We start from the raw sequence: 18,834 nt of genomic DNA on the forward strand, positions 1-18,834 counted from the left end.
CTTTGGCTCTTCTTGCTCTGTACTCCACCAAATATATTTTAGGATTAGCTAAATCTCCCATTAGTGTCTTTTTAAAAAATCTGCTTCTTAATAATTTGTTGCTAGCTAATGGGAGCTATTGATCTTTTTTCAGTTGTGGTTGACGGGACAAATCTTTTATTTAGTGTTCCATCGCTGATCAATACAAATATATGGTGCTATTGAGAAAGAGGGGAGAGGAGCTGTGTGGGAAAAAAATCATGTATTAAATTCGTTTGAAGTTGTATTGATTTTCCAAATTAATTTGGCAAGGTTGAGAACAGTCGTGACAAAGTCTTCCCAAGCGGGACGTGACATGAACGTCCATTTACTTAGGCTTATGTCCTTTAATAAACAATTTTTCCATAAAAAGGTCTTAACATGTTTTTGCTAGATTAATTTCTGGATTTTTTTTTTTTTGAGCTATTTCTTGCATTTGCTCTTCCGGGCCACTATTGCACCTTCTCTTGGAATTCACCTATTTTATTATTTTGTCCAAAAAAATCGTATTTTTAGAGTCGTGTATGTGAGTGTGCTATATTCAGATCTCTTTAGGTACTTTCTTTGGTTGTTCAGGTGCTCGTCTGTCTCCTCTGGCAAATTATTACACTGAGCACAGGCCCTAATATTTCACCCTGATCCTTCTTTCTCTGGTTGGTAGAGACCTTTGACTGTACAGTTACCTTTCTTTCAGATAAACGGGGGAATCCCATAGGTGCGGAATGGAAAAGGTGTTTCTAACCCTGAGCTTGGGGTGAAAAATAATGAGATTCATCTCCTGCTCGAGGCACTTTGGAGGAAGCCTCTACAGGCTCTGCTTAGGCCCGTTCCCCACCTTAAGAATGTGGGCCACTCAGCCCAGGCCCTTGCCTTGTGTGGACAGGAAGAACCAGGTCCTCACACCAGGCTGAAATCCTCGGATGCTGAAATGCCAAGGATTGGCAAGCTCAAGAATCGTTCGAGCGCAGATACTCTTCCGATTTCTCACCTCTGGGGAAAGAACCCAATTCTCCACAGGAGCCAGTAACGGGCTCTGGAGCCGAGGACAAGTTAAGTGGGAGTTATGGATGGAAGCCATTCTGTCCCCAGATCCACCATTTACCAATAGCATATTTTCTACCTGTTTCTTAACAATTTGGTGGTGGTGAACATGAATGGTATTAAAATTGATATTGTGGGGGTTGCAGCCTTGTGGCTGGTTGGTCAAATCTTTAGTTTTCCATCTTAGCAACACAAGAACGGTTTTTTGGGGAACAAGGGAATGGGAGATTCGGCAGATTTCCATGGAAAAAGGCAAAATATGGCCGGCATTCTCCATTTGCTTTTTTTTTTTTTTTTTTTAAGTTTTACTGAGAGAAGAGAACTTTCTTTATATATGCATCTGGTCTAAGCGGTTTTTTGTTGCTGTTGAGATTCAGTTTGAAAGACACCTTGAAATCTTAGGAGGAGCCCACGCCAATCCCTCCCTCTCATCCCCCAAGGTCTAGTTGGTCTGAATGGACAGAACAATCCAGTTTTCCATTTTAGGTGGGCAGATGTTTGTGAAAGAGCGTACAACTTTTGGCCTCATTTATCAGGCCTTTAGGAGAATTTCTACTTGGAAATAGAAGAAGACTAGCACGCAGGTTCAAGTCGTATACTTTTAAAACGAGCTTGTTGAAAGAAACGGTTAACAACTGCAACACGAAATCAAACGAGTTTTAACTTTTTTTCTCTCCAAAGCACAGAAGGAGGAAAAAAAAAAAACTGCGGAGAGGTGGTTAACAGGAAATTCCTAACGGGTAAGACGAGCTCTTCCTTGCTCGAGTCCTCGGGCGGTTACGACACGACAGGTGCTTCTCTTCCGCAGCGTCTACCGAGACGACGTGGCTCGCAGGTCGGCGGCGCTCAGTATCTGCTGCGGAGCCCCCCTCTCTCCGGGCGGCCTCCTCCCCGAGGGGCCCTGCGGCCCGACCGGCGGTAGGAATCGCGCGGCGGCGGCGGCGGCGACCATCCCCTCTCCAGGGCGGGCGGCGGCCCGCGGTCCGCTCGGCCCAGGCGGTCGCGGCCCCCGGAGGAGCGCTCGGCCCGGCCGCCCGCGTAGGCGTCGGGCGAGCAGCAGCGGGACTCGCCGTAGCGGCCGCCGCCGTAGGCGGGCGCCCGCCCGGCGCTGCGCGGGTCTCCGTAGCTCTCCGCCGGCTCTCGGAAGGGGCCTCCGCCCGCGTGGTCCGCGTAGGCGCCGTCGCGGCCCGCGTAGCCGTCCCGGTCGCCGTAGCCTCTCCAAGGCCCGTCGTCGCGGGCGCCGTCGTCGCGGTAGGCGTAGGCTCGGGGCGAGGGGCCGGGCCCCCGGGGGACGCGGCTCCAGGGGCCGCCCCGGGGCGAGTAGCCCTCCTCGCGGGGGCCCGGGCTGCGGCGCGGGGGGCCCGCGTAGCCGTCTCGGCCCCGCCCGCGCACCCCGCCGCCGCCGCTGCTGCGCGCCGGGCCCGACGGCGCGGGCCGCTTGGGGGGCGGGCCTGCGCGGCGCGGCGGGGGCGGCCCGCGCTTCGGGGCCAGCGGCGCCCTGGGCCGCGGGTCGAGGTCGCCCGCGTAGCCGCCGTCGGCGCCCGGCCCGGCCCGGGCAGGAGGGCGCCGCGGGCCGCCGCGGGCTCCGCGCAGGCCGCCGGGGCGGCCGCGGCTGCGGGCGGGCGGCGGGCCCCGCCGGGCGCCCTCGAACGCCGGCTTGGTGGCCTGGGCCACCTTGATGGCCTTCCCACCCAGGGACTTGCCGTTCAGGTCTCTGGCGGCCGCCTTGGCGTCTGCCGGGCTCTCGAAGGAGACGAAGGCGAAGCCCCTGGACTTGCCGGTGTCCCGGTCCTTCATCAGGAGCAGCTCGGCGATGCGGCCGTACGGGCCGAACGCGGCCTCGAGGGCCGGCTCGTCGGTTTCGGGGCTGAGCCCGCCGACGAAGAGCTTCCCCGGGCGGTCGGCCTCCACCATGTCTGCCGCTCGGGGGGCGGGCGGCGGGGCGAGGGCGCGCTCCGTCTGGGCGCCGAGACCGCGGCGAGGGCGGCCCCTACCGGTCGGGCGGCGCGTCGCCGCGGAGCCCCCGCTGCGCAGGCGGAACGCTCTGCCGGGCGCCCCGCGTTGTCCCTGCAGCCCGCCGGGCACCTGCACGTCGTGATTGGTCGAGGACCGCCCGCCGCCGTCGAGGGAGGGCGGCGGTTTTGCCCCTCGCTTTCCAGTCGTTAAACCTCTACTCATGCACCTGTGCTGGGCTTCAGTTCTTTAAATCACTCCCAAAGCTCAACTGCAGAAGACGACATTAGGTTTAAAGAAAAAAAAGATTTTTAATCCCACTGCTGGTAATGAGAGGGATTTTCATGCATCCCAAGTCGAGTGACCCAAGCCACGTTGAAACAGAAAAATTAACTGAAAAACGAAGTGGGACCGTTGTTAAAGCTTCCAGACGCAGGTGGTACGTAAAATATATGCCGAATAGGCTTTTCTGCATCAGCAGAGGGGAGGAGAACTTGGCAAGGGGAGGGGTGGTCCTTCGGATGCACCACTTTCCGTTCTGCACCGTTTTCTTCAATTTTTCAACCTTCAGAGGACTCAGCTTTACGTGGCAGTGACCCTGCCCTTTAGAGTAAATACTGCCCAGAAGCCACCCGAGGAACAACATAAAGGGAAACTTTAAAAGCACTTGGACCACTCACCAGACTAGCACCTAAGCATGAAATACAGAAGCTTCACCTCTTCCTGTCGAACGAAAAAGAGGTACACCTCAGGAACAGAAAACATTTGGGGTTCACTCAAATAAATTACACAATTCGAATGTGTCCTTACCATATTCTCTGAATAGAAATACGTAAACGGATGAACTGGCTTTACCTGAGACTGAGATTATAATGGCTAAAGCCACTTAATATCATTCACTTAGTATTTGTGCGTGTATACACACATATATACACACGCCTGTGTGTTACACCGGCTTACTGCAATAGCCATATAATGGTGGTGAAAGCAGGCATTTTTATGTTTCTGATTTTAAGGGGACACTTTTCAGATTTTGAGATGTTTTTAGCATACATGAACCGAAGTTAAAGTTTAAATGCCTTACAACAGTTCATACGATGAACTGTAGTAACAAATTTTTATTATGAAATCATTATTATACTTCTAAGGTAAATGTCCCAGTTTGGGATGTATTCATTTTTCAATATAGTAACAAATGTTGTTGGCTTAGAAATTTTACGTTTTTGAGCATAAAGGGTATCAGCCAATAATTTTCTTTCCCATACCAAGCTGGGAAGATTTTTGCCTTAAATTTCTTTTAGTTTTCAGTCTGTTCAGATTTTTTAAAATTTCTTCTTGGCATGGTTGTTCTAAGCTACACTTTTTTTCTAAGAGTTACCCTTTTTGTTTTGTCAGTAGCCATGTCCTGTTTTGCTCTGTCCCTTTTTTGGTGGCCAGTCTTGCCAGAAGTGTTTTGTCTTTTCAAAGAACAAGCCTTTTTCTTTGCTGATCCTGTGTTTTAATTTGCTGCTATTTTTTCCCCTTCTTTTCATATTCTTTGAGTTTACAACTTATTATTTTCATTCTAGATCTTTAGGTAAGACAGTGAGTGCATTAAGAGTTTTAAAAAATGTTTCTTTTTTCTTTTTCTTTTTTTGGTCTTTTTTTGCTATTTCTTGGGCTGCTCCCGTGGCATGTGGAGATTCCCAGGCTAGGGGTCCAATCGGAGCTGTAGCCACCGGCCTACACCAGAGCCACAGCAACATGGGATCCGAGCCGCGTCTGCAACCTACACCACAGCTCACGGCAACACCGGATCGTTAACCCACTGAGCAAGGGCAGGGATTGAACCCGCAACCTCATGGTTCCTAGTCGGATTCGTTAACCACTGCGCCACGACGGGAACTCCTAAAAAATGTTTCTTGCCGCAGGTGCGGCCACTTGTTTAAACAACAAAAGTTTCTTCTACTTGTGTCTGTTTCAATTTTACTCTCTATGTGCTAGTTCACAGCATGTTCAGTTCCTAACATTTTCTCATTTTTACTGTTTCCTGACTCATGAAGTATAAAGTGTGGTTTTAAGTTTTCAACATAGGGATTATTTTTGGTGGTTTTTTAACATGTTCTATATGATATCCATACATTGGTGTTTTGCAGAGACTTGCTTTATGACCTAAATGGTGTGTGTCTAATGTTCCCTGTATGCTGCGGAGAAGGTCTATTCTCGAAACATTGGGATAGATTTCTTTCCTTACACAGTGATCTTCACGTTTTCCTCATCCTGACTTTTATTTGGTGAGAGTTGTCCATCAGTGAGAACTCTTTTAACATCTCGTAATTGTGGATTTGTCCATTTCTCTTTAATGTCCACTTTTGCTTCATATAAGATTGTAGCATTAAATATATAAAGATGGAGGATTGCTGTGTATTTCTGGTGAATGCCTTTATTACATAATGATCTTCATTATTCATAATTTTTTTTACCTCAATTTGTTTTGTCTAATACTTATGTAGCTCCATATTTTTCAGACTTTGTCTGATAGCTTCTTGTGTGCTCTCTGTTTAAGCACGCCTCTCTGGCCTCGTCTCTTCCATCTTTATGGCCTCCCCTGTGTCACATGATATGTCCTTATTCATTTATTTTTCCTCCAATAATACAGAAGAAGTTATGTCTTCTCTTTTTTGAACGATTGCCTTTAATGGTTTTATTGAGGGCTAACTTCTAAACACTAAATTTATAACTTTACTTATATGTTTTAAATTTACTGCTTAGTTTTTACATACGTGCACACCCCCGTGTAAACGCAGACGATGCCCTCAAGATCTAGATAACCTCTCCATCACTCCTAAGAGTTCCCCCCGGTGCCCCTTTCAAAACAGGACTGTCCTCTGAGCTATTCCTCTCATTTATATCGACCAGAAATTAGTTCGCTTGGTGCTGGACATTGTATAAATGGAATCATGTTGAGTGAACTCTTCTGTGTCTGGCTTATGTCAGTACATCTTTGAGATTCATCTATGTATTGTGTGCACTTTGTTTAATTTTTTAGTACTCATTGCATAACTATGCACAATTTATTTTCTCCATTTGGTTGCTGACTGACTTAGGGGCTTGTTGGGTAGTGATGCTTGTTTTCTCCACTTCCCACAGTGACCTCCCCCCATATATTCAGTCCCCAGTCCCACCGAACCTCCAGAATCCACTCGCTTAACTACTTCTGCACTGATGTCCCCTTCATGCAGATTCCCGAAGTCCCTTGCGGGACACCTGTCGGGGACACAGTCTTATGAGTGGGTGCAGCCGTCAGTGATCCCAAGGGCCTGGGCTCTTGGCAGGGGAGCCACGTGCACTGTGGTATTAAACCCACTGGTGAACCCTGACTGGGGCTGCAACGAGACAGCGAGAAAGTGGACACACAAGGGTGGTTAGGCGGTAGGTGGAGGTTTGCAATGTTCAAACAGGCTTTACATGAGGTGACTGAGTCTCTCCATCTCTTCTCCCTGAATACATCGTGTGCATGGACGTGGTATCTGACGGAGGAATATTTCTCCTATGTTGTACATTCACCCTTCAGGCAGCACTGTTTGGATGTGCTAAGTAGGAACAAACAAGACTGCCTGAGCCAATACAGTACAGAACAAAACCATGGGTGTTAGTAATGAGCAAATGCTCTGTTCCACAGACCCACATGGCGTGTAAACTGGGGCTCATAGAAAGAGCCTGTGAACCCCCACAGCAGTGACGTCTGGGACAGGGACTGGAGAATTTCCACTGGAGGGGCAATTCCTAGCTTGCTATTTGCACAATTAATTGAAACCGTCCCTATGACTGAAGGACATAAAATAATCTTATCATTTTGTACCTATTAGTATGGTTACTACCAAAAAACAAACCAGAAAATAACAAATGTTGGGCCGGGTGTAGAGGAATTAGGACACCTGTGCACCCTTGGTGGGAAAGTTGCAGCCACAATGGGAAACAGTGTGGTGGTTTTTCAAAAAAAATTAGAAATAGAAATACCACGCAATCTGGAAATCTGCTTATGGGTATATATAAAAAAGAATTGAAAGCAGGGTCTCCCAAAATTGCCAAAGCAATTCTGAGGGACAAAAACCAAGCAGGAGGCATAACTCTCCCAGACGTCAGGCAATAGTACAAAGCCACAGTCATCAAGACAGTGTGGTACTGGTACCAAAACAGGCAGACCGACCAATGGAACAGAAGAGAGAACCCAGAAATAAACCCTGACACATATGGTCAATTAATCTTTGACAAAGGAGACAAGAACGGAAAATGGGAAAAGGACAGTCTTTTCAGCAAGGATTGCTGGGAAACCTGGACAGCTGCATGCAAAGCAATGAAACCAGAACACACCCTCACACCATGCACCAAAATAAACTCTAAATGGCTGAAAGACTTAAATAGAAGACAAGACACCATCAAACTCCTGGAAGAGAACACAGGCAAACATTCTCTGACATCAACCTTCAAATGTTTTCTCGGGTCAGTCTCCCAAAGGAACAGAAATAAGAGCAAAAATAAACTAATGGGACCTCATCAAACGGATAAGCTTTTGCGCAGCAAAGGAAACCAAAAGGAAAACAAAAAGACAATTTGCAGAATGGGAGAAAATCGTTTCAAATGATGCAACTGACAAGGGCTTGATCGCTAGAATATAGAAACAACTTATACAACTCAACAGCAAAAAAGCCAACAACCCAATTGAAAAATGGGCAAAAGACCTGAATAAACATTTTTCCAAGGAAGATGTACAGATGGTCAACAAGCACATGAAAAAAATGCTCAACATCCCTGATTATTAGAGAAATGCAAATCAAAACTACTATGAGCTACCACCTCACACCCATCAGAATGGCCATCATTAATAAGTCCACAAATAGCAAGTGCTGGAGGGGCTGTGGAGAAAAGGGAACCCTCGTGCACTGTTGGTGGGAATGTAAGCTGGTACAGCCACTGTGGAGAACAGTATGGAGGTGCCTTAGAAATCTATACACAGAACTACCATGTGACCCAGAAATCCCACTCTTGGGCATCTATCCGGACAAAACCTTCCTTAAAAAAGACACGTGCACCCACATGTTCACTGCAGCTCTATTCACAATAGCCAAGACATGGAAACAACCCAGATGTCCATCGACAGACAACTGGATTAAGAAGATGTGGTACATATACACAATGGAATACTACTCAGCCATAAGAAAGAACAAAATAATGCCATTTGCAGCAACATGGATGGAACTAGAGACTCTCATCCTGAGTGAAGTAAGTCAGAAAGAGAAAGACAAATACCGTATGCTGCCACTTACATCTGGAATCTAATATATGGCACAAATGAACCTTTCCACAGAAAAGAAAATCATGGACTTGGAGAATAGACGTGTGGTTGCCAAGGGGGAGGGGAAGGGAGTGGGATGGATGGGGAGCTCGGGGTTCAGAGATGCAGGCTGTTGCCTTTGGAATGGATGAGCAATGAGATCCTGCTGTGTAGCACTGGGAACTGTCTAGTCACTTACGATGGAGCCTGACAATGTGAGAAAAAAGAATGTGTACATGTATGTGTAACTGGGTCACTTTTCAGCAGACATGAATGTCCTAAATTGTTTATTAGATACGAATTTTACAAACATGACTTAGCGGTAACGGTGGAGCTGGAGAGTGTTGCGCGGTCTCCAAGCTGCACGGCCAGAACCACCAAGAGGGTCGTGGAATTTGTGGCCCTTCCCGAGGCCGTGGCTCTTTCTGCCTGCAGAAGTCAGCCCTGGCACCTCCCTGTGCTTGTGGACTGGTTCGGTGATCCACTGGGTGTCAGGATTTCTTCTGATAGCTTTACGGATCCATGAGGATAACCTCAAAGCATTTACAGGTAGAATCTTCACCAGCCCAGTAAGAACTCGGGACCCTCGGAGCCCCACAGTGGCGTCCAGCTCGCTCCTCGGCAGCAGACTGAAGCCTTCGAGCAAACTTTAGCTGGTGGACAGGCTCGCAGTAGGTGGCACCCTTAGGAACTGGGCGTTTGCGGCCGCAGGGGCGCACATGAATCCAATATGTGACGTGACCTTGCTTGGCCTTGTATCCCAGCCTAGGTGCCTTATCGGCCGGGTGGGGTGGGGGGCACCTTGTGGAGAGCGGAGAGCTGGCGGTACTGCCCGCAGCACATCCGCAGGAGAAAGCGCGTGGCGTCGGAAGCTTCTTCCTCCATGGCTCCTGGATGTACCTGCTCGCGCCCATCCTCACTCACCTGATGGCTGCCTGCAGACGGGGAGGAAGGAGCTTTCTCCCGGAAAGCCGGCCTGTTAAAGGGACACATCTATGCGGGAGGCACGGCCACATGAAAGTCCCGAAGGGGTGCGTCACTAGGACATGCCCGCAGGAAGCACGAAGCAGCAGGTTCACCAGGTGGCTGGAGCAGCTGGGGGATGCCCCGGGGGTTTGCTTGGGTACCTAGCTGCAGGAAACGAGTGGACATCGAGGGACCAAAGCAATGCAGAGACGGACTGACTCTAAACAGACTCCTCTTGTACCTGGAAGCATAAAATGCCACTAAAAACTGTCGTGTTTGCCAACAGAAGAGACAGAGCCCGTGGATGGCTCTGTCTCCGATTCCTTGGATGGGGAAAGACCCTGAACACAGCAGCAAGTGAGTCAGATGCTGCCCCGCCATGGGTCTGGACGAGAGTAGCTCCTGACTCTAGCATAGCCTTTGCTTACTCAGGGATAGATGCAAATGCTCAGAGTACCGTAAAAGACCCGTAACAGAAAATAGGACACCAGTTTGGATCTCCAGGTGACATTTCTTCAGACCAAGGAACAAACTCCACAGACCGTAATGTAAAGAGGGGAACAGAGAGAGGGGCTGCTCGGAGTAACAGTTTGATGGAGAACTGGATTGGGCGATTCAAACATGGGCTGTCTAAAATGCGGTAGATACAGGCCCGAAGGGCTGACTTACACACCGTCATGAGTGTGTGCTCACGCCCAGCATGAGGGCTGGGGGAGTGTCTTCACTAAGTAGAGGCTGGTGGAGGTAGGGTCGGGGAGGATATGCTAGTATAACCACGCGGTCCTTTCCACCCGGAAGATGACTGCTGGTTGTACCTTTTTCTTCCCCGCATCACCTCACCTTTTCCTCACGTAATGATCACAGGATCAGGGCCGCACCTACACATCCCAGAGGCAGAGTTGATACCAAGCAAGGACCTGGGAACTTTTATATCAGAATTCCCAAGGACCTGATGGAGTGGGTTGTGCCTTGACCCTACTGGGCAGAACGGGGACGTGGGGTGATTGCAGCTCTACTGCCCAATGGGAGAAATGGCCCACTCGCTCTGCCTAGGGAACCCTACTCTAAATGAACGGAGCGGAATGAGGGGGCTGCGTGCTGGACTAGTGGCACAGTGGGTGCCACGCCCTTCCGGGAGTGGACACGTTTGGGTATAAATGGAAAGAAGGCAGGTAAAGGAATGAATAAAGGGGCTGTATGACGAGGGACACCCCACCCTGAAGAGGCTCAAAGCAGGAGATGCTATGGTCTCTTAGCTCGTTTACCCCCAAACCCTGCAAGAGTGGAGCTACATGATGCAGACAGAGGCCAGTCCTGTGCGGAACCTGCCAAGATCAAATAGAGCCTTCCAACCTGGGTGGTCGCATCCTGGGGGAGATTTTCACCCAGGATAAAGATGGACAGACTGAATAGGGCTTTAGCAGGGTGCCAGTGTCTTGTGACTTTCATTTTTCAAGTTACATCCACCAGAATGCAATACAGACTTCCATGGTAGTAAGATTATAATTCTGATATCCAGTCAAATGTATTTGGAAATTGAGTTAAAAGCCTCCTATTTCTACTTCACACCGACTCCTCCAGATGTTGCTGTATCTGTTATGGTTGGACAGATGGGATCTTTTTGCTCTAAGGAATCCACTGTCAAGACCATAGAGTGGCCCGTGTCACTCTCTATATATCTGCTCCTTGTCTAAAAGCCTTGCAATGTCCTGAGTGGTAGGGCTGTCTTTTGTTATCTATAAAGAGACCATTTCCACCATACCTGAGCTTATGCTAAGGAAGTGACGCCTAGTGGGGCCCCTAGAGAGCTTCAGGATGGGGGCTGGTCCCCAGAGGACCCAGCCATGAGATCAGATAGTTCCAGTGACCGCTGGGATGGGGAAAGGGACCGAATATTGAGTTCAGTCACCAATGGCCAATGATTTCATCCACCGTGCTTCTGTAACGAAGCGTCCATAAAACCCCGAAAGGACGGGCCTCTAAGAGCTTTCGGGTCTGAGAACACGCAGAGGTGCTGGGAGAGTGGCCTGTTCACGTCTCGGGAGCAAGGATGCTCTGTGCCCTCCCCCAGACCTGGCACCAGGCTCGTCTTCCATCTGGCTGTCCCTGAGTCATGTTCCTTTACAAGAAGCTGGTGATCTAGGAACCAAAATGTTTTCCTTAGTCCTGTGACTTGTTCTAGCAAATTAACCAAACCGACGTGGGGGCCGCGGGAAGCTGGATTTATAGCTGATGGGTCAGTCAGAGGCACAGGTGGTGACCCAGATGTGGCTTATGTCTGGGGGGGGGCGGGGGAGTGAGGGGAACGTCTGGGACCGAGCTCTTAACCTGCGGGATCTGACGCAGCCCCAGGAAACCCGAGTCAGAACTGAGTGAGTTGTGGGAGCTCCAGTTACTGCACCGGAATCGCCCGAGGTGTGGAAACCACACACACATTCGGTGACCAGAAGCGTCAGAAGCAGTGCCATCGTTAGAAGTGTTACTCGGAATGTACATAATGTGGGAGCTCCCTTCGTGGCGCAGCGGAAGGCCATCTGACGGGCATCCATGAGGACGCAGGTTCGATCCCAGGCCTCGCTCAGCGGGTTAAGGATCCAGCATTGCTGTGAGCTGTGGTGTAGGTCACAGACTCGACTCAGAGCTGGCGTGGCTGTGGCCGTGGCCGGCAGCTGTAGCTCCCATTCAACCCCTGGCCTGGGAACCTCCATGTGCCGCGGGTGCGGCTCTAAAAAGACAAGACAGAAAACAAAACAAACAGTTCTTGGACTCTCAGTTCTATTGATCAGAAGATTCACAGCCTTGCAAGGGTAAATACTACCCTGTCAAAGCCTGACAGCGGTGCAAATAACTCCTGTCCGCTATTAGTGGATGTTTTCTCGCTGTGCTTGAAAAGATAATCCCAAAGCTTATCATTCAGTGCCTTGTAGGACATCAGTCAGTTCTGTATTTACCTCACAATGTTATTCTAACTTAAAAAATGCCTTTCATGGTGGATCTATAAACCCTTGTTCCTCAGATGCTTTGTAAACCAGCATCTCATGGGTTCCCTCACTAACGAACTGATAATATTCTTTGACAAGGGTTCATTCTGTATTTGTATACGAATCCGAATCCGTGATTTCAAATCCTCAACTTACTGCCTCACTGGATCCACAATGGACCAATTAAGAGTTTCTGGAAGACATTAGTAAATGAAAGCAGGAGAATGAAAGAGAGCTTTTCCTCTTGTTGCTAAACTGAAAGCAGGCAAGGTCAGAGCTGCTGGTGACACGTCTCTGTCCCATTTACCCCATCCCGTGGCCTCGACATAGCTACAGAACTGTAAGGAAAATAGAAACTGTTTCCATCCTGTTGAAATATTTAAAGAAAATATTAATTTATAGGCTGAGCAGCAAAAATGAGTACAAGAAGATCTGAACTACACCATTAAAAAGCTTAATTTAATAGAGACACACAGTCACACTCAGTCGTGAGAAAATGCGTAAAATGCATATTCTTTTCAAGCACACATATTATTGATTATATACTGGGCCATAGATTATGTTGTAACTAATTTAAAAAAATATTCTCTTATGTAACATATTGTCTGAACTCTATTAGGTTAAAAATCAATAACGAAAAAGTAACTTTAATAATGTCCAGTGAGTTCTTCTGGGCACAGTGGGTTCAAGAACCCAGCATTGTCACCGCAGCAGCTTGGGTCACTGCTGTGGCTTGAGCTCAGTCTCTGGCCTGGGGACTTCCACATGCTGAGGGTGTAACAAAACAAACAAACAAACACGCCTAAGTTTGGAAATTTACAAGCACACTTCTATGCGACATGCGGGTCCACAGGAAAAAAAAAAATTCATGTAAATCAAAACATTTGGACATGAATGCTAATAAAAATACTCCATATTCTGGATGGCCTTGGAGGGTATTACGCTGAGTGAAAAAAGTCAGAGAAAGACAAATACTGGATAATATCACTTATAAATACGGAGTCTAAAAAATAAAATGTGTGGATATAACAAAAAAGAAAGAGACTCTCATATAGGGAACAAACCAGTGTTTACCAGTGAGGAGAGGGAAGGGGGGAGGGGCCGTACACGGGTGGGAGACTGAGTTACGAACTATTACACCTAAAATAAAGACGCTACAAGGATTACTGCACAATACAAGGAATATAGCCAATATTTTATAGTAACTGCAAATGGAGGATAACCCTTAAAAATAATGAGTCAACATGTTGTATGTCTGAAACATACAATATTGAAAATGAACTGCACCTCAATCAACAAAAAAGACTCCACGGTCGAGCACGGGAATTCAGCTAAAATGTAAACGGAGGGAACTTCACAGCCTTAACACTTACAATAAAAGAGAAGGCTGGAAATCAGTACGAATCTCATCTCGAATCTCCGACTTAAGACCTTAAGACGTTAGCATACCGATAAATTCAAAGATAATGGAAATGATCCAATCAAAATTTACAAAATAAGTTTATTTAACACAGATGAAATGTAAAGAATGGACACGGCTAATGTTTGCCGTGCCCGCCTACCTGATTCTTTGACTACCTTACCTGACCCCGTAAAGCAACTATTTAAAATTCCAAACCGTCCCTAACACAGGGCTGTGTTTAAACAAGGATGAGGGGAGAGGTTTGTCTGCCTGATGCCAAAATGTGAGATGCCAAAAAAAAGTCAATAATCAAGAGAAGTAACATTTTAGTAGAATTTTTGTTTTTTTCACTGTGCTCACAGCATGTCAAGGATTGAACCTGAGCCACAGCAGGGACAATGCCGGACCCTTAACCTACTGAGCTACCAAGGAACTCCTAATTGAGTATTTTTAAAAATCAAAATTAATGCAAAAATATCCATGAAAAGCAAATATTAAAAATTTAGATAAAGACGGTGTCTGACCCTGAACTTACATGACCCTGACAATAAATGCCTCACTTGCCTCACCCTAATCCCGGCCCATGGGCTTCTGAGAGCAGTGATTCCAGGTGTGTTTGAAAATGTAAATGGCATTGCTTCTAGTATATTACTAGTTCAAGGTACACATGCCTCATGTTACATAAGTACCTGGCCAAAAAGACTAAATTTTATTAAAGGCCTTTTCAATATAAAGGTGATTATTTGGTTTTTCTCCATCAGCCAACTAATATCATAAATTATAAAATCCCTCCCAATAATCCCGCTCTTATACTTCAGTTATCCATCATAATAGTCATGGTATATATATTATATATATTTATTTATCTTTTTGTCTTTTTAGGGCTGCACCTGCTGCATATGGAGATTCCCAGGCTAGGAGTCAAATCAGGGCTGCAGCTGCCAGTCTACACCACAGCCACAGCAACACCAGATCTGAGCCTCCTCTCAACCCACACCACAGCTCAGGGCAACGCCGGATCCTTAACCCACTGAGGAAAGCCAGAGGTCGAACACATGTCCTCATGGATGCTAGTCGGGTTCATTAACCGCTGAGCCACGACAGGAACTCCTAGTCATGGTATATTTTAATTGCCAGAATTAACTTTCAAATATACCTGGTCTTTGCAAATGTATTCATAAGTGACATTCAATTGTGACTTTCTCTTTAAGCACTATCTTTTTAAGTTCTATTGTCAAAGTTTTTCTTTTTTTATTTCTTCTTTTCACGGCTGCGTTTGTGGCACATGGAAGTTCCTGGGCCAGGGGTTGAATCAGAGCTGCAGCTGCCGGCCTACACCACAGTTACAACAAACTAGATCCGAGCCACGTCTGCAGCCTACACCACAGCTTGCAGCAATGCTGGTCCTTAACGCACTGAGTGAGGCCAGGGATCGAACCTGTATCCTCACGGAGACGATGTCGGGTCCTGAGTCTGCTGAGCCACAACAGAAACTCCGTAAATGAAATTTTCCTCACTTTATAAAACAAAATAGGAAAGTTATCTTCCACTGGACAGAAATGCTCTGAAATTTCGTTGAAAAAACAAAATCATTTTGTTATCTGAAAACTTGATAGAAATTATCTTGATAAGAACCTTTATCAGGAGTTCCCGTCATGGCACAGTGGTTAATGAATCCGACCGGGAACCATGAGGTTGCGGGTTCGGTCCCTGGCCTTGCTCAGTGGGTGAAGGATCCGGCGTTGCCGTGAGCTGTGGTGTAGGTTGCAGACGCGGCTCGGATCCCGCGTTGCTGTTGCTCTGGCGTAGGCCGGTGGCTACAGCTCCGATTCAACCCCTAGCCTGGGAACCTCCATATGCCGCAGGAAGCAGCCCTAGAAAAGGCAAAAAGACAAAAAAAAAAAAAAAAAGAACCTTTACCAGCTCCCTGGTTGGAGTCTGACTCCAGCAGCTTGGAAAATCTGCTGCCTGTGAAGATAGGATGGTCACGCAGCCGGCCCTGCCCTGGCAAGGACTGCCACTTCTCTGAGGCACACTTTCTCTGCTGTGTGTGTCGGAACAGCCGGAGGCCGGCTTTCTCTAGCCGACACAGCGGTCACCACTGGGAGTCAGCCTCTGTACTGACCCCTGTCTAGGTACCATCTCTGCCAAATGGCAGCCGTGCCACAGTTCTGTGCGCACAGCGGCTCCAGGAACATCACCTGTGGGCCCGCACCTGGTTGCCAGCTGCCCCCTTCTAACTGCCATGCTTCTCTCTTGTCTCCAGCCCCGCTGCACTGACTCAGGAGCTCTTATACCAGCTGAGAGGCTTACCTCTTACAGACAGGCAGAAAAACGTGGATAAGAGTTTGGGGTGGTGGACTAAAGAAGGGGTGGTGGACTAAAGACCAATTCTTCGACTCTCTTCCCATCAAGAGATGACCGCCTTTGAATCTGGGCTGGCCTGACCAACGGACTATGAGAGACGTAACTTCACACTAATTCCAGGCTTAGCTTTCAAGAGATGTGGCCACTTGCACTGGACCTTTCAAGCCCTGAGCCGCCATCAGAGCGCTCCGTCTTCCCTGCTGGAGGGGCCTAGAGGGAAGCGGGGCCTGGCACAGCCCAGCCTGCCAGCCCGCCGTCCTCTCCAAGGTGCCAGGCACGTGACTGGAGCCGTCCTCAGGCTTCTGGGGCAATCCTGCCAGCTAATTACCGCTGAGGGGCTCCGGGCGATGCCACGCAGAGCAGGAGAAAGGCTTAGCTGAGCCCTTGCTGGATTCTAATTCATCAAGTCATGAGCTGTAACAGGGGTTACTGTTTTAAGTTGCTGTGTTTGGGGATGGTTTGCAGCTGGCAGCAAATAACCACAATGTTCTTTCCCGGGAAGTTTTACTGTGTTGTGTTCTGCCAAGTGGAGGCAGCTCCACCCTTCACAGTAAAAGGCTACAGAAAGTGTTCCCTGCAGAAGTGGACCCCATTTCTGCTGAGACTGGTGACTCTTAAAAATTACGGCATCAGAGACTTGCCCGGGAAGTTACGGAAAATGTCAGTTTCCAGGCCTCATCCAGATACTCTTTTTTGTTTTTTTAGGGCTGCACCTGCTGCATATGGAAGTTCCCGGGCTAGGGGTCGCATGAGAGCTACAGCCACGGGCCTACGCCACGGCTCACGGCAACGCCAGATCCTTAACCCACTGAGCGAGGCCAGGGATCGAACCTGCATCCTCACGGATACTCGTCAGATTCGTTTCCACTGCGCCACAACAGGAACTCCTCCCATCTGAACTCCTAAACTCTGCATTCAATCAGAAACATGTTACACTTTTCACAAAGCTTTCTGTTTTCCACTTGATTTTAGCCTCTTAACTCCCACGTGAAGGGGAACAGACACGTTACAGAGACGTGGCAAGCCTATAACTGCCAGGCGTCCCATGCAGCGCGTGTCACTAGGGAAGATGAGTGAGGAGCCCCGGCCTGGTCGCTCTGAGGGCCTCATCTCACTTTGCTGGAGAACATCAGGCTCTTCGGGTCAGAAACACCGCCACCAGGAGCCAGCGTCCTCGGGGTGGGTACAGTCCTGCTTAACGACTAGGCGCGGACTGGAACCGCACACGGCGTCCAGGAGCTTCTGGGCTTCCTCATCAAAGGCCTCTTGGCACAACCTGAGAAGACAAGGGAACATCTCCTCTTGCCACAAGACACCTCTCGATTTCCCCCGAGCCCTTGACCTTCTCCAGAGAATTTTTTCCGGGAGGGAAAGGCCTGTTTTATGTTACAGTGGAGAGACTCTGACCACGGCTGGGCAGCAGGAAAGCAAAGCGAGGGATGCGGTGAGGGCAGCACAGCAGTGGCAGAAACCGGAGTGTGAAAGAGGCAGAGGAAACAGGCGGAGACCTTAAAGGATCGGCCAAGAGCCCTTTCCTGCTCAAGCACAAGTGTTCTACTCATCACGACGGTGCAAACAGCCGACCCACACTGCTGGTCACACGCTAGGCACTGCTTTCAATACGGCCTGTATTGACTCAGGTGATCCGTCCTCACAGGCGCCCAGTGGGTAGCTACTGTCATCTCATCCGTTTACAGATAAGGAAACCGAAACAACGGGACTGGGGACTCGCGCAAGTTCTAGGGTCTGATACGCGGAAGAGCTGGAATTCCGAGTCAGGTTCTCTGGCTCCCCGCTGTTATGCTGCATCATATCTCCAGAAATTTAGCATCCTACGGGAGAAAAACAAACAAGGACCTGGAAAACACCCACGGATCCACAGTCAGGTAGATGCTGAGGCTTGCCAGTAGCAAGTTGCTCCCTAAATCCCTCGTTCCGGGAACTGTCCCCTGAGAAGCGAATGAAGCCTTACCCTAGAACCTGCAGTTTGCACTCAGGACGCCACATAACTTCATAATTCCTTCACACCCTAAGGTGTTCAGGGTTAGGCTTATTTTGATCAGTTTCTGGTTGCTGCTAAGAGCAGAGGCGAGATCCTGACAACAGAGAGAGGTCAGACCACAGTGCTCCAACCTGCGGGGAAGAAAGACTGAAGGTAAAATGAACTTCACCCCATGTCAGAAAGCACAGACACAGGACACGGGAGACCTATGACCTGGGAGTACGGGTAACGCCAGACACTTAAAAAACGAGCCCAATTAGGGTAAAGTCAAGGAATATCCTGTCACTTCTAGATATTCATGGGTTGAATATACCCCATCCTGTATCGTGAATTACAAGTTCATAATTATGATCCAGGGAATAAATAAAATGTGGACGCACACTCAGGAAAACTGAAGCAACTGATTCCTTGGACAGGATTAAAAATACAGCAATGTAGGTGATTTTAGAAATATGGTACTGAGACTTAAAAGGCAAGGTATAAAGCAGCCTTGGAAACAAGCCAAATGTCAATCGAGAGATGAGTGGATAAAGAAGATGTGGTGTGTATATATATATATATATATCAGAATATTACTCATTCATAAAAAGAATAAAATAATGCCTTTTGCAGCTACAATCTAAAGATTATCATGCTAAGTAAAATAATTCAGAAAGAGAAAGACAAATACTACATGATGTCACTTACATCTGGAATCTAAAATATGACACAAATGAACTTATCTACAAACTAGAAACAGACTCACAGAGAAGAGACTTGTGGTTGCCAAGGGCCAGGGAGCGCTGGGGAG

General features: G+C 48.2%; 2 protein-coding genes and 1 pseudogene across 2 annotated transcripts in view; all 3 read right to left on the reverse strand.

The window, feature by feature from the left end:
• Positions 1 to 1,770: 1,770 nt before the first annotated feature.
• On the reverse strand, positions 1,771 to 2,990 carry RBMXL2 (RBMX like 2). Its single transcript, XM_047753275.1, has one exon. It carries the CDS (start codon positions 2,971 to 2,973, stop codon positions 1,906 to 1,908), a length of 1,068 nt encoding a protein of 355 aa, XP_047609231.1. The 5' UTR covers positions 2,974 to 2,990; the 3' UTR covers positions 1,771 to 1,905.
• A 5,610-nt stretch (positions 2,991 to 8,600) lies between these two features.
• On the reverse strand, positions 8,601 to 11,457 carry LOC125110989 (60S ribosomal protein L15-like; annotated as a pseudogene).
• A 5,533-nt stretch (positions 11,458 to 16,990) lies between these two features.
• NLRP14 (NLR family pyrin domain containing 14) overlaps positions 16,991 to 18,834 on the reverse strand; it is a 44,868-nt gene continuing 43,024 nt past the window's right edge. Inside the window, 3 exon segments of the mRNA XM_047753285.1 lie at positions 16,991 to 17,318; positions 18,015 to 18,045; positions 18,048 to 18,175. Coding sequence (XP_047609241.1) covers positions 17,186 to 17,318; positions 18,015 to 18,045; positions 18,048 to 18,175 — 292 coding nt within the window. The 3' untranslated portion in view covers positions 16,991 to 17,185.

The sequence above is a fragment of the Phacochoerus africanus genome, chromosome 11 (genome assembly GCF_016906955.1).
Source record: "Phacochoerus africanus isolate WHEZ1 chromosome 11, ROS_Pafr_v1, whole genome shotgun sequence".
Lineage (NCBI taxonomy): Eukaryota > Metazoa > Chordata > Mammalia > Artiodactyla > Suidae > Phacochoerus > Phacochoerus africanus.